Raw genomic sequence first — 19314 nt, 5'->3', positions numbered from 1 at the left:
CGGTTTTTTACTCTTTTTGTCTTTCACCGATTCTGACAGGCTGACTAAGCCTTCAATTTAGAGTACAGCCTCATCTTACAGCAAATATGACAAAGATATGGTATAAAAAGCATTGGAAATCTTAACAAGATTTTGATGAAACACACTATTTCTCATCCAACTTGACAAGGATAACATTCTTTTTTTATTGAACTGTTTTTTTTTTCTAGTTTATAAATACACCATTTCATTCTAGCCTACCCGTCTTTATTTGAGACTCTATAATCAACATAAAATAATCTCATAAATGAGACAATTTTTGATAGATTCCTTTGCTGGTCAGCTTCTCCACAAAGTTTCAGGACGCCGTTGGTTTCGCCATAATGATGAGCTTCCTGGTTACCTGATACCTGAAAAATATTTACAATTTTCTGAAAAGCAAGATAGTGAAGAGATAGCTGCCACACCAACACTCCAAGAGCCGGAACAAGAACTAAACGAAGAAAAAAAGTATGAAAAAGAGAACAAGGACGATGAGGAATCTACCAAAACGGCAACAAACTTTAACTCGGGTGATACAGATTACATTATAGTTACATGGGATGGCGATGACGATCCTGAGAATCCCTATAATTGGCCACTATACCTCAAGTGTATTATGGCATTCCAAATTGCTTTTCTCACAGTCTCAGTTTATATGGCTTCGGCAATTTATACACCAGGTGTAACCGACATTATGGAACAGTTTGATATTAATCAAACACTTGCAACTTTACCATTAACAATGTTTGTTATTGGCTATGGTATTGGACCCATAGTGTTTAGTCCACTTTCAGAACACACAAAGATTGGCAGAACACCAATCTATGTCATTACCTTGTTTATATTTTGCATGATGCAGATTCCTACTGCATTATCAACTGGGATTGCAGGAATGTCGGTATTGCGTCTTATTGCTGGGTTTTTCGCAAGTCCTGCATTATCTACTGGTGGTGCTTCATATGGTGACTTTATCACAAGACCTTACTTTGTATGTGGATTAGCCGCATGGTCCTTGGGTGCTGTGTGTGGACCAGCAATCGGACCATTGATTGGATCTGTCTTGGTTGTGCGTGGTGGCCATAATGGATATGAGAGCTGGAGATGGACGTTTTGGTTTATGGCATTGATCTCATCTTGCTTTTTGATTTTCTTGTTTACCCTACCCGAGACTTATACTCCATATTTGTTGAGAAAGAAAGCCCAGAGATTAAGGAAGTTAACGGGAAACAATAGAATCAGGTCTGAAGCGGAGCTCAAGACAGGCGAATCAAAATCAATAAGCGCCGTCCTTTCGGAGTTGTTGTGGAGACCGATTGAAATCACATTGAAGGAACCTGTGGTTTTGTTGATTGATATTTACATTGCTTTGGTGTACAGTATTATCTACTTGTTCTTTGAAAGTATCCCCATTGTTTATCAAGAAACAAAACACTTTCCTTTGATCTTGATGGGTGTCACATATACTTCCATTGTCATTGGTATAATCTTGGCCGCGGCAATATTCATTCCATACGTGTACCAGATATACTCCAAAAAACTTCTTAACAATATCGATGTGCCACCTGAAACATTTTTGCCCGCCTCAATTGTTGGTGCAGCACTTATGCCTGTTGGATTATTCATATTTGGGTGGACGGCATCGCCTGATATCCACTGGTTCCCACCATTGATTGGGATTGCATTATTTTCTGCCGGCGCTTTTCTTATCTTTCAAACCTTGTTCAATTATATGGCATCGAGTTTCAAAGTGGAGTACTTGGCATCGGTGTTTTCATCTAATGCATTTTTCAGAAGTGTGAGTGCAGGATGCTTTCCACTTTTTGGAAGAGCGTTGTTTAAAAATCTCGGAACTCAAAAATTTCCGGTGGGATGGGGTTCGAGTTTATTGGCATTCTTGAGTCTTGGAATGCTTCTTATTCCAGTATTTTTCTATTTGAATGGTCCCAAGTTAAGAGCTAGATCTGCATATGCCTCTTAGGAAGGAATTTTAATTTTTCATTTTATAGTAAATTTTTTATAGATTAATTATATATTTTTCTTTGAAGAATAATTGAGATACTTGAATCGAAAAAATAAAAGCAGAAAAGAGTATATATTCACATATTTAAAATAATCGATATGCATTTAGCATCAAGGAAACTGTATTTTGTCATACGGCAATGGAAATAAGGGGGAAGCGGTGGTGGCGAAAGAGTTCTGGACAAAGACAAAAAATAAAAATAAAAAAGGTTCTAGCATCTGCAATTGTCACTTTAGGTACTATGGTTTACCAAGTTTGACCTCTTTTTTCTCTATTTTAACTATTTTATCTGCTTTAGGGTCACTAGTTTCGTTGATGCTTTTGTTATTTTTCACATTGTTCACCTTCTTTACCTTTTTTACCTTCTTATCAGCAGCAAGTTCAGTCTTTGCTATTGAGCCTTTCCTTCTCTCGGCCCGTTTTTGTTCTTTTGCCAAAGCATCTTGTTCCCCAGCGTATTTCTCAACATCATATGGCCTTGTAGGGTACCAAATAAACAAGATCAATAAAATCTCAGTGACTTGCAATCCTGCATTCATAACTTCGTAGTTTTCCACTTGTGTGCCCAAAACACTCAACAATTCACCAACATCAAATAAACCGCCAAACGTGATTCTGACATAAAGTTGATAAATTATTTGTCTACCAAAAGAGCACCATGCAACCAAATGAAGAATCAATGATAATACCATTGGACGTGATAAGTTAGTGTCTTTTCGCAAATACCAAGCAAGACGGATTCCAGAATAGTAGCTGATTAATCGAATGGTAAATAAAGTTGCAAGTGAAATCGTGGATGTTAAGGTAATAAGGCGCTTGGTAGATTCTGGATACTCGAATGTGACTATATTTCTGTAAAATCTATGCACCAAAATGGACTTGTGCGTGATTTGGTATGGCTCATTATTAATAAGAATATCTTGCACGGTTGAAGTTTCTTTCAACAAGTAGTTCAAAACCGCTTTGGCAATTATATTTAAAGTCAATGCCAATTGAAGTACTTTCCTTGCACCTTGTTTTGATACGGGAAGATTTTTGTAGCCAATCCCCAAATAAATACTGGCCATAAGGTATATTTGCCATTTAGTCAATAACTCGTCTTTCAAAGTAGCAAAAATCAATTCAGTAAATGCATAGGCATAATCATTGGGGATGAACAAGTAGATCAATTCCAACACAAAATGAGCAACGTTGAAAAACAAGTTTGTGAGAAGCAATTGCACCATTTGTTGCACAACAGGTGGCAATTTGTCATAATGTCTGGTACAAATCTGGGGAAACAAGTAGCTTAATGGGATAATAATCAACCCAAACATTATTGTGATGCTGATGTGGGCCGAGATATCATTGTAAACCGAGATTGATTGAAACTCCTCAATTGATACTCTACCTTTATAGTTTGTAGGATGGATGATATCACCATCGTAGGAATAAAGTGGTAAATATACACAATATTGCCCGGGCTCCTGGATAGGGTAATCAAACTCTTCATCGTCGGTGATTATTTTGGTAAAAAAACGGTTTGAATGTTGTTGGTTTCTAAAGAGTTTAAAGTCAAATGTTATAGGGTCAGTTTGATCATCGCCAATGTCAAGAAACTTTTTGTCGTCGAGATAAGTGTGGTTCATGAATGCATTGAAATTGGGCAAGTTTTTGAAATATTGCAAATCGGTATAGTCGAATATCACAAGTGGAATTTGTCCATCTTCTTCAGTGTTTTCGAAAGTAAAGTGCAAGTTGCCTGTTTCATTGAATAGCATACATGCTAGATTACTTCGATAATTGAAAAATACTTGACGTTGAAGTGACGCAGCTGGTGATGTTGATACTGAGAACGCCGGCGTGAATGCCAATGTAAACGAGAGTTGAGCGAGCACGAGAGTCAAAATGAGTTCAAGCGACCTCATCGTGGTAATGGTGAAGTGGGGAGGAGGCGAGGGTGTGTGTGTGTGTGTGTGCGTGGAAGGGGAAAAGAGGGGACCGAGAAAAACGGATAAAGTGGTGGTGCACTAGGAGTATTGACAGTAGTGTTGGAGGCTGGAACTGAAGAGAAAACAACAATGTATTCTAGGCTTTGTGCAAAAAGCTAAATAGAACAAGGTTGTTGGAAAGTTTGCAAAGAAAGAACTATGTGCTGGCATTTTCATCAATTCGTCATTTACGTACGATCGACCAATTGACCTAATTTTAATTTTCTTCTTGAAGACGTCTGGCGCTTAGTTTCGTGTAAATTACTTGAACTAGAAGCTATTTCCGTCCTCATGGTAAGTGACAGCACAAATTGGGGAGGGTGGTGATTTCTCGCTTTTGTCGTTTCGCGGTAGTGCGGACGCACGGCACAAAAGAATTCAACTGTAAATCACCTTAGAGGTATTGATGAATACAAGTACATAGTATATACATACATATATATATACAACTATGAAAGTAAGTATGTTCAAGAAAGCAGCTATACACCTAAAGTTTATACTCGACAATAGTTGGTCTGATTTTGAACTAACTTGTTTTTAGCTAAATTCTGGTTTTGCATTATATGCTTCCTTCACCTTAACTCTTGCATAGTTGTTTGCTGAAAATGTTTTTTCTTTGTCTCATTGAAACAACGTTTTTTCCATTAAAGCATTATATCTCAATCCTTTTATTGGGTGCTTTTCCAAAATCTCCTCAATCTTTTTCAAATCATCTTGACTCAACTCAACTATGCTTCCAAGATTAGCATCAATCTTTTGCTTTGTGGATCCCGACGGAATGGGTAAGATTTTAGTTACCTTATCAATACCTCTGAAATTCAGCAAATTGGAAATTTTTACTATCCACGACAATGCCAAGCCTTCCAACGAAGTCTTTTTCTCATTGTGTGCAAAGTCATAAAGTGCTTTCAATGTGGTCAAGTTTTGCTTAAACGTATCTGGTTTGAATCTATCAAATAGTCTCCGTATATCGCCCTTTTCAATGCTGTTCAACACTTGCTCAGGGTGGTTAACAGTCTGGTCTGTTAACAAACCATGACCAAGTGGTGCATACGCAATAACAGGTATTTCCAACTCTGATAAAGTCTTGATGACATCATTTTGCAATGCATCCTGCGAGAGTATTGACAATTCTAGTTCGACACAGGAAATAGGCGCAGCCTCAGCTGATTGACGGATAGTTTCACTACCAACCTCCGATAAAGATATCCCATCAATGGATCCATCCTTTAAATACAGTTTGATATGGTTTAGTGACTCATTGAATGGCACCTTGGGGTCAACTCGGGCAATCTCGAATAAGATTTGAGGTCTATTCTCTTTTGGTGGGAAAAATTTTGTAACGTTTTCAATGGATCGAGCAATACCTTCCTTGCTTCCATCAGGCTTGTGTGTCTTTCCGTCCATTCCACCTTTAATGGAGAACACCAAGCTTTTATTGAACTCCTCCTTGTTTTTATCAGTAAAATCTTTTAAAAGTTTCAAGTTTAAATTATCAGGACCGTAAAAATCTCCTCCATTAATAAACTTGACTCCAAAATCCGGGTGCGTTGTAGCATATTTAAGCGTTTCAATTGACTGTTTAAGTGGTGGCGGGTTAGGTCTCATTGTCATAGACAATGTGCCCAACCCAAACTTGCCTGGAATCTTTACTGGTGGCGATGGTGGCATATCGATGTGTGAATGACTGAAGAAGTAGAACTATCGAAATGAAATCTTAGGAAAATTGAACCAAAAACAACTTATATATATATATTTATATTCTGATTCTTATAGTTATATAGCTATATAGTTATATAGTTATATAGTTGTATATTTGTAGGGTTATATATTCCCTTTTAACCACATATGTTCTTCCACTGAATGTTGCACACCCACAGATTAAAGAGAGAGAGAGCAACTCAATAGTTGTCATTGCTGTTTGAAGAATTTCACCTACTCTTTTGCAGCCGTTCTAATATCTTTTTCCGTTTTCCCATCTAAGATTTTGTGCAACCTCTCGTATCTTGATTTCTGCATTGCTCTGCAGTACTCTGCATCGCCACGCATTGCTTTGAAATACTCGAAAATGTAAAATTATGTTGCTACAAACCTTTGTTGGGAGGAGATAAACGAGGGTGGGAACCATCGAAAGTAACGTTGAAAATTTTATTTGAATAAGGGGTCCATTTGAGGGAAGGGGAGGGGGTGCAAAAATAGACATGGTCTTGAGAGCAAACACAGAAACCTAGAAGCAAAATAGCAATAAAGCAATCAAAGCAATCAAAGCAATCAAAAAAAAAAACACACACACACAGACACACACACACAGACGAACAAGAACAGAAGAATTGATGGATTCTTATAAAACTATGAAGCAGGTAAAAAATACTTTCTTGTAAAGAGTAATATAAAGCAATACCATTACTTGTTAAAGCACATGTAAATTCTAAATCTACAAATTGGTAAAAAGATGTAAAAGAAAATTCTTTGATTTTTACTACTTCTCCACCATCTATTGATTTAAAGTACCTTGCAAAGCAGCGTTATACCTATGACCTTTAATTGGATACTTTTTGGTGATCTTGTCCAACTCTTCCAAGTCTGCATCACTCAAATCAACAATATTTCCAAAATTTGCCTCGACTCTTTGCTTAGTAGATCCTGAAGGAATTGGCAAAATCCGAGTAATGTGCTCGATTCCTCCAAAATTCTTTTGGCCAGAGACTTTTAAAATCCAGGACAATGCCAAGGATTCCAATGAAGTGTTTTTCACATTATGTGCAAACTCGTAATAAGCTTTAAGAAGAGGTGTGTTCTCCTTGAAGATATCGGGGTTGAATTTGTCCAACATGCTTCTAATATCTCCACTCTTTTTGATTTCTTCAATAAAGCTTTCCGGATCTTTTGCAGTATGGTCCGTCAATATACCTCTACAAAGTGGTGAATAAGCAATCACTGGTATCTGGTGCTTTGACAATTCTTCCAATATACCATCGTTTAGTATATCTTGAGCAAACAAGGAGAATTCCAATTCAACACAAGAGATTGGTGCAACGCTAATTGCTTTTCTAATTGATTCAATTCCAACTTCAGATAAAGAGATACCGTCAATAACACCTTGCTCAACATACTCTTGGATATATTTGATAGTTTCCTCATAGGGCACCTTCTTGTCGACTCTAGCGATTTCAAAAATCAATACTGGTCTATTCTCTTTGTGAGGAAAGTAGGATACGATATTTTCAATTGATTTAGCAATACCTTCCTTAGACCCGTCTGGATGCAAGGTTTTGACATCTAAACCTCCTTTGATTGAAATGATGAGCTGTTTATTCAATTCTGGTGGGTTCTGGTCAACAAATTCCTTAAGTAGTTTCAAGTTAGCATCATCATGGCCATAAAATTCTCCTCCATTGAGTAATTTAGTGCTGAATTCGGGGTGTGATGTGACAAATTGAAGCGTTTCAATTGACTGCTCAAATGGTGGTGGTGTTTGTTTCCATGTCATAGACATAGTTCCAAATCCAAATTTTCCTGGAATTTCAATTGCTTTAGTCATTGTTGTTGTTGTTGTTATTGTTAATGTAATATAGAAAGGACAGTTATATTGTACTTTATTTGATTGTGAAGTGGCGATAAAGATAAAGATGTTAAGAAAAGATGGAAAATTAGAAAAAAACAGATAGAATGATACGTAAAGAAATGTGTTAGATGTTGAAGGAAGGGATATTGACTTTTATATATATTCACATATATGTAAAGACAGATTAGTAGAAAAACAAAATTTGGATAGATAGATACTTTTTTTTGAGCTCAATTGGTTTGTAAGCTTTAGTAATGAAGAGGCAAAGAATTACTTGTACAGCTTTGCGTGGTTGTTCACGATGTCTAATTTATATAAAGAAAAATTATGGAATCACACAGTGAGATATGAAATACCATTCTGCCGCTTTTGGAACTAACACCGGCCGACCGAATTTGTTTCTTTAAAGTTTCAGTTGCTTCTCTCACCCACAAACGAATGAACGAACGAACTAGAAATTACAATGCCTTCCACTTCCCGTCTCGCCCGCTTTTTCCACTGTATATTTCATTGCGGAGTTAAAGAAAAGACAATTCTAACTTGCGGGCCAAAAAACAAATTTAACAAAAATTCAATTCGAACTGGCCCTGAAGCAATAACTGTAAAACCGTCTTTTTTGTCTATTCACTGTTAACTTTATCATTTTGGAAAAGAAAACAAAAGTAAAGGAAAGAAAAGGAAAGGAAAAAAAGGAGGATCAAAGTAGTGCCTAAAGTGTTCACTGAGTAATAAGGAGTTATAATCGTTCTCTTCTATTTTTTTCAAATATTATAATATAATTCATCTTTACTACATTGCAACCTAGCTAGTATATGTTTTATTCATGATTTCTACTATTCTTTTAACTCCACCTGATCCTCGTCATCCTCATTTTCCTATATTTTAACCTCCTACCTCAGTCCAAACACTATTAAAAACAAAAGATATTTTCTTTTTTCCATCCCATTTCTTGAGTCAATTCAAACAAGCTGCGCTTCATCTCGGGTGGTCCACAAATGAATAACATATTTTCATCGTCTACTGATGGAGCATATTTCTCAATCATCTCCTTGTTGACGTAGCCTTTACTGCCTTTACCTTCTTCAACCCATCCAGACTCTGGATAAGTAACAGTATAGTGCACATCAAAGTTGTCGTATTTGCTTGCAATCTCATCAATTTCATTCTTTAACAAAATATCCTTCTCAGTCTCATTTCCGAAAATCAATTTAATCTTGGTATTGTCATCGGCATTTGTAATCACGCGGGTAATCACTTGCAAAATTGGTGTTATACCAGTACCACCAGCAATGAGTCCAATTTCTTTTGCCATGTTTGGTTTATAGTCCAATTTACCAACAAAACCTCTAAATTTAACAGTTTGACCAACGGGCAATTGTGCCAATTTCCTAGTAACTTTCCCATTCTCATAATGTTTGACCAAAATATCAAAGAAACCCATATCAAATTGGTTCAGGATAGGAGAGTAGAATCTAACCTCGTCTTTGCCATCAATTGTAAAGCAACATGCAAGATGGTGACCGGTGGGGCAGTCAAGAACCTCGTCTTCTCTATTGAGTTTGAAACGGTATATCGAGGTCATTGGTGCAATGAGTGTACGGTCAATAAGTTCAAAGTCACGCCAAACATTCTTATCGATCGACAGGCGGCGCTGGAGCGCTGAGTAGTACTTGATAGAAACAATCACAACAATAAATGCAATGGTATAAGGCATGTACGACCAACTAAAAAGCCACGTACCGAAAAGAAGAAGCCCAATCGGAATGTATATACCATGAAGTGGCTGGTCTAATAGCTTTCTCTTATCCTCCATTGATAACTGTGTAGTAAGGTGAAAAATATGTATATGTATATGTATATGTATACAAATATAAATATATAGCTATACGGAAATTTATATTAATATGCGTATGATTTGGTATATGTGATGCTCTTTCAAATAATAAGTTTTCAAGATGGCCTAAATGTGTGTTGGTGAAAAATTCACGGTATTATTAATACAGCGCACAGAATGCGGGAGATTCTTTAGCTTCCGAATCGCACACACAAACTCATTCTTGTTTTCTTTTTCTTTTTCTTTTTTTTTTCTCTTTTTCTTTTGATCTCTTTTTTTTTATCCCTCACACTAACAATATTAATAGCCGAGAACATCGCCAATATATCTGACAAATATACCACATGTAACAACAACCATTACCCACTACAAGCAACAGATGCAACACAAATAACAATAAAATTAAACCTATAAAGGGAGAAGAAAAAAATAAAGAGAAAACAAAAAACAACAAAAAGGGTATACATGTATATATGACAAAGAAGAGCTTCAGAGGAGACTCAGAAGAGACTCAGAAGATCAACATAAGTCACGATATACTGGAAGCTTGATAAATTAGCAAAGGCAAAAAAAGCTCTTTTATGTTCCCTCCTAAAGACAAGGGAAACACTGCTTAATACTCTTCTTCTTCTTCTGGGAAAGAATCGGTACCAACTTCAACGTAGTCTCTTTCCAATGCAGCCAAGTCTTCTCTAGCTTCTGTAAACTCTCCTTCTTCCATACCTTCTCCAACATACCAGTGCACGAATGCTCTCTTTGAGTACATCAAGTCAAACTTTCTGTCAATTCTTCTCCATGCTTCAGCAATAGCAGTGGTATTTGATAACATACAAACGGCTCTTTGTGCACTGGCCAATTCACTACCTTGAATAGCAGTTGGTGGTTGGTAACAAATACCAATCTTGAAACCTGTTGGACACCAATCAACCAATTGGACATTCTTCTTGGCCTTGACTTGAGCAACGGCATTTTGCACATCTCTAGTGACAACGTCACCACGGTACAACAAACAGGTGGCCATGTACTTACCAGTTCTTGGATCACACTTGACCATTTGGTTACCTGGTTCGAAACAAGATTGAGTAATCTCGGAAACCGAGTTAGCTTCATGGTTGGCTCTGGCCTTGGAGAAAACTGGCGCATAACTCACCAATGGGAAATGGATTCTTGGGTATGGCACCAAGTTGGTTTGGAACTCGTTCAAGTCAACATTTAATGAACCATCAAATCTCAAAGAAGCAGTCACCGATGACACAACTTGAGCAATCAAATTGTTCAATGCGCTAAAGCTTGGTCTAGAAATATCCAAGTTTCTTCTACACATATCATAAATGGCTTCATTGTCAACCATAAAAGTACAGTCTGCATTTTCCAAGGTAGTGTGTGTAGTCAAGACAGTGTTGTATGGCTCAACGACTGATGTAGAAACTTGTGGTGCTGGGTAAACGGCAAATTCCAATTTGGATTTCTTACCATAGTCCATCGACAATTGTTCGAGTAACAAAGAACCTAAACCAGAACCAGTACCACCACCCAAAGAATGGGTAAAGAGGAAACCTTGTAATCCATCACATTGGTCACTCATTCTTCTGACTCTGTCCAAAACATCATCCATGATTTCTCTTCCCACTGTATAGTGACCTCTTGCATAGTTGTTTGCCGCATCTTCCTTACCAGCAATCAATTGTTCTGGGTGGAACAAATCTTTGTAAAGACCTGTTCTAACTTCGTCAATAACATTTGGTTCTAAATCAACATACAACGCACGGGGAACGTATTTACCGGAACCAGTCTCGCTAAAGAAAGTGCTAAACCCTTCTTCTCCACCTTTTGGTCTGTCCAAACCTTCTTGCAAGTAACCATCTGGCTTGATTCCGTGTTCTTGCGAGTATAATTCCCAGCATGCATTACCAATCTGGCAACCAGCTTGTCCGACTATAATTTCAAAGTTAGTAATCTATCTCAGGAAAAGAGGGAAACGAAAAAAAAAAAGAAGAAAAACAAAGAAAAAATTATAAATTGGAGGAACAATGAAACGGTAAAATTGTAGAACGGTGGAGCGGTGGTACTGCATTATTGGTGGTGGTTGTAATCGTCGTCGAAAAAGGTGAAAGAAAATAGTTGTACTAGTAGAGTGGCCATGACGCGTAAAGCTAGGACTATATACACCTTGACCACATTCTTAGGCTATATCCAAACTATCCTTAGGTCCACAAACTCACAAAGAAAAAAAAAGGATGTATATAGTTGGAGTTGAGATAGCAACTTTCTTTTGCCTTCCTTTCTCTTCTTTCATAAATGATGTTGTGGGTTTGCCTATGTGTGTTGTCAAATAGGTCCACAGAAAATAAAAAAAGGTAATCAATCTCAAATTCAAATCGAGCTCCAAGTCTGCAGTGGTCCAGCATGAACGTCACAAAGTCTATAAAAACATACCGTTGATACTAATGACTTCTCTCATGATGCTATAAATATTTAGATGGTACTGTTAAATATGGTATGATAGTATTGGTTGTAAGAATTGATAATATCGTCTGCCGCAACAGATCAAAAAAAAAATGCGAGAAAGAGAAACAGAGACAAAGTGAGTGTGTTGTATGTGTTGTGTAAGTTGTGTGTGTGTGTGTGCGCGAGACGATTGCAGATTTTCCCTTTTGTTTACATTTCTGATTTAATAAGCTTATATAATTTATTATGTAATACATCTGTTTTGGGATAAATTATTTTCTTGCTTCGTTTGGCTTTGCTTTGTTTTGTTTTGCTTTGTATTGTATTGTATTGTATTGCTTAAATCATTTAATTACACGGCTCATTACCAACTAGCATACTAAGCTTCAATAAATGTTTATCATCATTAAAGAAAAAGTTTTGAACCGAGCTATCTCTACAAGCCTAAGTAACTGAAAGCATAGAGTTCATTCCTAATTGATCGCACAATACGAGGCAGAGAGTTTGATCAAAGGAGAAAAGGAGTAAAGAAAAGGGGAAAGAAGAAAACGACAACAATAATAGATATACTCGATTAAAACTTCAATACACTTTTTCTTTTGACCACCTCCATCTAAAAGTGTAACTGGTCCTATAAATTCTACTCACCTCGCTCAAAACTTCTTACCAACAAGTTCAATAATTGAATCCCAAATAGTACTTTACATGTTCAACAAGACCATGTGGTTGTTTCTTGATGCCCAATGCTTCACCAATATCCTCACCGGCACCTTTCAAAACTTCACCAATTGGTCTTTCCCATTTCAAGTGCTTTTTACCAGTAAACAATTTCTCTTGAACCTCGGCCAATGTCAACAATTCCTTTCTGTTTAATCCGCTCAACCAGGAATAGCTATAGCCAAATGATCTCAAGTATGCTTTAAGGTCTGCATTGGAGTAAGTCTTGAGGAAACTGTCCCATTTTTCAGCAGCTAATTCTCCAACATCTTCGACTTTCTCATAAACCTTTTCGTTGAACAATCCCAAACGGTAAAGTGATTCTCTGTAAACATTCTTGAACCAATCTTGAACCTTGGGGGAGTACTTGACATAAGACTTGTGCGATTGCTCAACAGCATCACTATACAATCTACCGCCTTCTTCACTAGCAGTTTGTGACCAGTCCTGAATCTTTTTTCCAGCCTCTTTGCCCAACTCAGTAGCCTTCTCTCCAGCAATATCTTTGTATTCAACGGCCTTTTGTCCGGCAATGTCCTTGTATTCAACAGCCTTCTCACCAGCCAACTTGCTATACTCATCCCATTTGATTCCAGCATCTTTCTTTGCCGCTTCATACTGCTTGGCAGCTTCCTTGGCAAGTTCGTCATATTTCTTACCTGCTTCTTTACTGTACTCTTCGTACTTTTCGCCAGCAATCTTCGAGTACTCATTGTACTTTTTCTCAGCCTCAATAGCTGCAATTTCGTATTGCTTCTGTGCTTCTTGCGATAAATCATCCAATTTGTTACCAGCATCTTTGGCATACTCATTGTACTTTTTAGATGCCTTGGCTCCCAAATCTGCTGCATAGGCTGCGGCAACCGAAGAATACTCATCATACTTCTTAGCAGCATCCTTGGCAGCAAGCTCGTATTGCTTGCCTGCTTCCTTATATAACTTGTCGGCTTTCAAAGTAGCATCGGAAGACCATTCATCATACTTTTGGCTAGCTAATTTGCTAAACTCAGCATACTTTTCATTGGCCAATTTAACAGCTTCTTCATACAGCTTGGCGGCGTCATCCGATAACTGATCAACTTTCTTATTAGCAAGTTTCGAATATTCGGCATATTGCTTGCTGGCTGACTTGGACAAATTGTTGTACTTCTTACCAGCCAATTTAGTGTACTCGTTATACTTTTTGTTAGCCTCTGCAGCTGCTGCTTCGTATTGTTTACCTGCTTCTTTGTATGCATCAGCAGCAGTGTCCTGGGCCAACTTGTTGTACTCCTCGAATTTCTTGCTAGCCTCTGCTGCTGCTGCTTCATACAGTTTACCAGCCTCATTGGTCAATTCGTCAATTCTCTGGTTAAACAAAGTAGAATACTCGTCGTATTTCTTTTGGGCATCGGAAACAGCTTTTTCGTATTGCTTACCTGCAGCTTCAGCAACTTCGTCAGATTTCGAGTTGAGCAATTGCACATATTGATCATACTTGTAATTGGCCTCTTTAGCGGCTTCTTCGTACTTTTTGCCCGCTTCAGTTGACAAATCATCAACAGACTCACCGGCATTGTTCAAGTATTCATCGTATAAAGCTTGTGCTTTCTTGGAAAGCCCTTCGTACTTTTGTGCAAGACTATCCTTTGCATCATCAACATTTTTCAACACGGCTTGACCTCCCTTTTCAGCTTGTTTTTGACCATCACCAATCCAGCCCTCTGCCGTCTTTTTAGTTCCCAATAATGTAGTCTCAAACTTTCTCCAGTCCTTAACCAATTTGTTAACCAAAGACTTGACATAATTTGTACTTGCTAATCTGGCATCGATAATCAAGTGAGAAATGTTACTTTGAGCATCATCAATTTCATCATAAAAGCCAGAAGCATATTCGTAGCTCGCCTTTTGAATTTCTTGCAACGCCTCCTCGGCTGAGTACTTGTCTTTTTGGAATTCCTCTTTTGCAGTCTCACTGGCTTTGTTAAAGTATTCCTCAACCAACTTATAAGCTTGCTTAATTCTACTCTCTGAATACTTTTTTGACTCTGGGACATTCTTTTCCAAGTAATTCTTGTAGCCTTGCAAGTCGGGAGTATAGAATCTGATTTGGGAATCAATATTGTTGCTACCAGAACCAATCTTCTTGAACTGCTCTTGGAAAGCAGAAATCAAGTCTTGTCTTGAACCATCAATATTTTGCCCTTGCTCAATTAACCATTGTTTGATCGAGTTGGTGGAAAAATCTTGATCAATTACATAGGCTTCAGCCTCAACATGAATTGGATCTGCTCTGTGCTCCTTAACCAACTCAACCAATTGAGTTCTGGTGGTGAAAATAGAGTATGGAACTTTACGCACATTCAAAAACTCGCGCAACTTGTCCTTTGACCAATTGTCAATGCCAACAAAGAATGTATCATTGATCAAATTCTTTGCATGCTTGTTTTCGTGAGATGAAGGGTCAGAGGATTCACCACCCTTGTTCAACCATGGCTGTACCTTTCTTTCAGAGTGTTTCAACCAAGTCTGAATGTCTTCCAAAAGGTACTTTTTGTACTTTTGAGCAGTATCAATCAATTTTTCCTTGTCTAAATCAGCCACATAAGTATCTGGGTCATCGTTAAGGAAGCCATGCAAGTACAACCACTCGCGCAATTGAGAGTATGACCAGGTTTCAAAAAACTCATTCTTGATTTGGCCAGAACGGTCAAAGATGGACTTGTCAAAAAGGTCCAATGAGTCAAATAAAGCATCCTTGGTGTCTGCAATCTCATTTGTTGCCTTGTAGTTGTATTCCTTTACTTTATCAATCAATTGCTCTCTAGTCGACTTTTTGTTAAATGGAACATCATATTTCTTCAACCATTTGGTTAAATCGTCATTTGACCATGAGTCGTATAACCAACTTCCAGGGTAATAATTCGAGCCTTTGTTCTTCTTGGCAATTTTGTCAAATGAAGACTTGACACTCTTTAGCAAATCACTCTTGTTGTCAGTGTCGCTGTACTTGATACCATTATGTTTCAAATACTTTCTCAATGAGTCCAAGTTCCAGCTTTCAAAGAACCAGTCCTGAATTGGGGAACGTTTCTTTTCATTCAGTCCAAACAAAAAGCTGAAACTCAAGTAGTCCTCCAAATTGTTCTTTTTTGGCTGCAATTGTTTGTCCAACTCAGTCTTTAATTTCTTGTAGCCATTCTCCAATTTCTTAGCTTCGTTGGTGGCAACTTCAATCAACTTTGAGTTGTCCCATGAAGGGTCTTGCTTGATCTTGTAATCGTTTAAAAATTGTTTTAGGTCATTGTTGCTCCATTGGTCAAAACCGTAATTGTTAGCGGCCTGCACCAATTGGATGAACACAATCGATAACCAAACTAACTTCATTGCTAAATACTTTTATTATTGAATGGAATTCAAAATTTTGAGGGGGGGGGGGGGTCAAATGAAGAATGAAAAAGTAATCAAAAAAAAATCAATAGAGAAAATGCAAAGAAGTTCAAAGTTTGAAGTTGATTCTAAAAATTGTGGATAAACAAGAGTATCCTCAGCATTATATATACAATTGGTTGAATTTTATATACGTATTCATATGACAAGGATATGTATGTCCCCAATTATTGCCTCCCCAACAATTAAAGTGGATCATTGCTAAATTGGAACATGTAGCAATCCTAAATTTCGCAACCCCTAGAAAGTAAAGGAAAGCAAAAAAAAATAAAATAAAATAAAAAAAATAGTATATAAAACAGATTTACAAAAAAAAAAAAAAAAAGAGTTCCACACTTTTCCAAAGCTGGAATTTGGAGGAAAAAGATAGAAAGAAAAATAAAACAAAACAAAACAAAGCAAATATATCCGCAATTTGCTCAATTGTTTGAGTATTCTTATTAACTCGAGAAAAAATTTGGTTTTCTTTCATCAAGAGAAAGAAAAATAAGAAGAAGGGTCTGTTTATTGGATAATTTTTTTTTGTTCTACTCTTTTCATTGGACTGTTTAAGTTGAACTAATCTAAAGGAAATGTTTTATCACAGCCAGAAAAAGAGAAAGAGAGACACTCTTTGAAATATGGTCTGCACTAAAACTCAAAGCTTATATCTCAATTTTGTGGAGTAAGGTGTAAATTAAACTATCACGTGACAAAATAGCAAGCAATTTTTTTTGTAATTATAATAGTCGTCAATTTTTATGTACAATTTTCAAATACCCTGGCAATAGTTGTTGGATATTCACAGCAAAGTTTCCAAAACGCATCACATCTTATGTGAATTGGAAGAGGAATATCTTTGAAATTTTTGTCTCAAGAGGTGGGGGAAGTTGTGGTGGACAAAAAGAAGGCAAAAAAAGTAAAAGAGATAGGTCTGACCAATAAAATCAGCTTCTTCCCCTCTACTCAGGAGAAATAAAAGAAATAAAAGAAATTGTCACAGTGCGACACACACTGGACGCTCTGTGCCCTCGTTTCCGCTAAGTGAATATTTGGAAAATATTGCACGACATAGGAAACTTGAAACTTCAAGCAAGATGAGTTTATATAAATAGGAACGAGAAGTGGTAAAATTAACTTATCACTATTATATAGAATTATCGGTAAAATATAGATTTTATACGGTCAACTACATTGAACACAAATCACTAGGTGAACGTGCAGAGTGTATACTCTCACGATTCTCCTTACTAGTGACTTTGTATGAGGCAATTTACTCTCTTAACTTATGAGCATTGAGACCTTTATAGGTGCGATCATTGACAATTACACTTAGTTGGAATATAGCCTATCAAGTCACGAACTCAAACCGCTGGTATCGGTGAGCTACCAGCTCAAACCGATGCTCAGCAGTCGTACACTTGTCACTTATGACAGTGCTATGCGACAGAAATAAATAAATAAAAGAAATAAAAAACAATAAAATATATAAACAAAAACATTTGGACTGAAAAAGTGCTTGATGAATGACGTCAAACTACAAGAGCAAGGGAATACATGTATGCGTATATAAGTACATGTGTGAGTGTGGGGCAGTGGGGCAGTGGGGCGGGCGAATAGATACATAGAGATAAGCTTGTGTGTCGATCGAGAAGTCGGAACTACTACTTGTGATTCCAATCTTGAATGAGACCAGAGATATAACGTGCAAAAAAAAAGACTAAAGGGAAATGAAAACTAAAAACGATAAAGCAGGATGTTCAAGTCTGTGGGCAAAGACACAAGTGTAAATAGGGGGGTAGAAAAGAGATTAAAAACTCCAACGTTACCAGGAAGGTAGATATTAGATTGCTAAATTTGCATTACTCAACTAGCTAATCTGAGATCTATTTATGGGTGCTAACATTAGTTTGTTTTTTTTTTTAATTTAGTTTTTATTCCTTGATTGCATATTTTCTTCTGAACTTGTCATCAACTTCTTCCAAGTAGTAAACACCACTGGCCAAGTTCTCAATTGAACCTTGTGGCTTGAAATCTTTTTGCAAATGAGCCTTTTCCCTCAACTCAATGGCAGCAACGTACTGTTCTGGAGACTCAATCTTTCTTCCGTCACCCAACTTAAAGTCAAAGTCTAGCACTTTGGTGATTTCGGAAATATCTGATCTCACAGTAACTGACAACAAGGTCGACGCTAAACCAGATCCATACGAAAAGACACCAATTCTCTTGTTTTGCAAATCTTTGGAGCCAATATAGTAAAGCAATGATGAAAGAGAAACCCATGCCGAGGCTGTGTACATGTTACCAGTGTTGGTTGGCACCTTCAATGCTGGGTCGACTCTCTTCTTTGTAGCTTCTTTAGCCAACGATACAAAGGTCTTTTCCAAAAGCTTATCTGTTAATGAAGCTTCATAGCTCAAACCATCAATGGCTTTTCTAGTCTCTTCATCAATCAAGTCTTTGAAAGATTCTGGGTTTGCTTTGTAATCATTGTATAATAATCTTGCATAACTCTTTGTCACCAATTTACAAGTTGGCACATGGAATGCGTTATAGTCAAAGTGGTCGTACAAGCCAACGGTCTTGTTCTTGTCACCTGTAATCTTTTTAGAGTAGTTTTTGTAGCAGTGGTCAACGGCCTTGACATAACAGCTCAAGGAAAAGTGGCCATCAACGACTGGGTACTCGCTGGTGAAATCTGGTTTGTAGAAATCGTAGGCGTGTTCCATAAATGAACCTCTGACTGAGTCAAAAACAATTGGCGCATCAGGACCAATCAACATGGCAATAGCACCAACACCTCCAGTGGGTCTAGCAGCACCTTTGTCGTAGATGGCGATGTCACCAGCAACAACAATAGCGTCTCTTCCATCCCAGCTTGAACTTTCAATCCAGTTAATGGCATTGATCACGGAAGAAGTACCACCATAACATGCGTTAACGGTATCGATACCTTCGATATCATTGTTGTCGCCAAACAATTGCATCAAAACTGACTTAACTGACTTGGACTTGTCCAATAAAGTCTCGGTACCAACTTCCAATCTACCAATCTTTTCGGTATCAATGTTATAGTGCTTGATCAACTTTGAGACAACTGTCAATGCAATCGAGTAGATATCTTCTCTATCGTTGACGAATGCCATATTGGTTTGACCTAAACCAATAGTGTACTTACCTTGAGGAATTCCATCAAACTTTTCCAACTCAGTTTGGTTGACTGCTTGGCCAGGAATGTAGACTTCAATACCTTTGATACCGACGTTTTGTGGAGATTGTGTCATTTCAAATAGATTTAATTAATTTTATTTGATTTTTTTTTAAGAAAAAA

At 37.3% G+C, this 19314-nt stretch overlaps 8 protein-coding genes across 8 annotated transcripts; 1 reads left to right on the top strand and 7 right to left on the bottom strand. All coding sequences in view use genetic code 12, as the record gives it.

The window, feature by feature from the left end:
• Nucleotides 1-286: 286 nt before the first annotated feature.
• FLR1_1 (Multidrug transporter flr1) lies at nucleotides 287-1999 on the top strand (the record flags this gene model as incomplete). Its single annotated transcript, XM_001523486.1, has 1 exon — nucleotides 287-1999. One exon carries the CDS (start codon nucleotides 287-289, stop codon nucleotides 1997-1999), a length of 1713 nt encoding a protein of 570 aa, XP_001523536.2.
• A 281-nt stretch (nucleotides 2000-2280) lies between these two features.
• On the bottom strand, nucleotides 2281-3948 carry PVL30_002475 (uncharacterized protein; the record flags this gene model as incomplete). The annotated part of the gene is made up of 1 exon (XM_001523485.1): nucleotides 2281-3948. One exon carries the CDS (start codon nucleotides 3946-3948, stop codon nucleotides 2281-2283), a length of 1668 nt encoding a protein of 555 aa, XP_001523535.1.
• Nucleotides 3949-4632: 684 nt separating this feature from the next.
• Nucleotides 4633-5682, bottom strand: plr1_2 (pyridoxal reductase Plr1; the record flags this gene model as incomplete). Its single annotated transcript, XM_001523484.1, has 1 exon — nucleotides 4633-5682. One exon carries the CDS (start codon nucleotides 5680-5682, stop codon nucleotides 4633-4635), a length of 1050 nt encoding a protein of 349 aa, XP_001523534.2.
• An 823-nt stretch (nucleotides 5683-6505) lies between these two features.
• On the bottom strand, nucleotides 6506-7552 carry plr1_1 (pyridoxal reductase Plr1; the record flags this gene model as incomplete). The annotated part of the gene is made up of 1 exon (XM_001523483.1): nucleotides 6506-7552. One exon carries the CDS (start codon nucleotides 7550-7552, stop codon nucleotides 6506-6508), a length of 1047 nt encoding a protein of 348 aa, XP_001523533.1.
• A 934-nt stretch (nucleotides 7553-8486) lies between these two features.
• PVL30_002472 (uncharacterized protein) lies at nucleotides 8487-9389 on the bottom strand (the record flags this gene model as incomplete). The annotated part of the gene is made up of 1 exon (XM_001523482.1): nucleotides 8487-9389. The coding sequence occupies one exon, from the start codon at nucleotides 9387-9389 to the stop codon at nucleotides 8487-8489; it is 903 nt and encodes a 300-aa protein (XP_001523532.2).
• A 634-nt stretch (nucleotides 9390-10023) lies between these two features.
• Nucleotides 10024-11871, bottom strand: TUB1 (alpha-tubulin; the record flags this gene model as incomplete). Its single annotated transcript, XM_001523481.1, has 2 exons — nucleotides 10024-11345; nucleotides 11847-11871. 2 exons carry the CDS (start codon nucleotides 11869-11871, stop codon nucleotides 10024-10026), a joined length of 1347 nt encoding a protein of 448 aa, XP_001523531.1.
• A 662-nt stretch (nucleotides 11872-12533) lies between these two features.
• Nucleotides 12534-15941, bottom strand: PVL30_002470 (uncharacterized protein; the record flags this gene model as incomplete). Its single annotated transcript, XM_001523480.1, has 1 exon — nucleotides 12534-15941. One exon carries the CDS (start codon nucleotides 15939-15941, stop codon nucleotides 12534-12536), a length of 3408 nt encoding a protein of 1135 aa, XP_001523530.2.
• Nucleotides 15942-17917: 1976 nt separating this feature from the next.
• ERG13 (3-hydroxy-3-methylglutaryl coenzyme A synthase) lies at nucleotides 17918-19267 on the bottom strand (the record flags this gene model as incomplete). Its single annotated transcript, XM_001523479.1, has 1 exon — nucleotides 17918-19267. The coding sequence occupies one exon, from the start codon at nucleotides 19265-19267 to the stop codon at nucleotides 17918-17920; it is 1350 nt and encodes a 449-aa protein (XP_001523529.1).
• Between the last annotated feature and the right edge of the window lie 47 nt (nucleotides 19268-19314).

The sequence above is a fragment of the Lodderomyces elongisporus genome, chromosome 3, assembly GCF_030384665.1.
Source record: "Lodderomyces elongisporus chromosome 3, complete sequence".
NCBI classification, from domain to species: domain Eukaryota; kingdom Fungi; phylum Ascomycota; class Pichiomycetes; order Serinales; family Debaryomycetaceae; genus Lodderomyces; species Lodderomyces elongisporus.
This window is presented reverse-complemented; position numbering and strand designations above follow the sequence as displayed.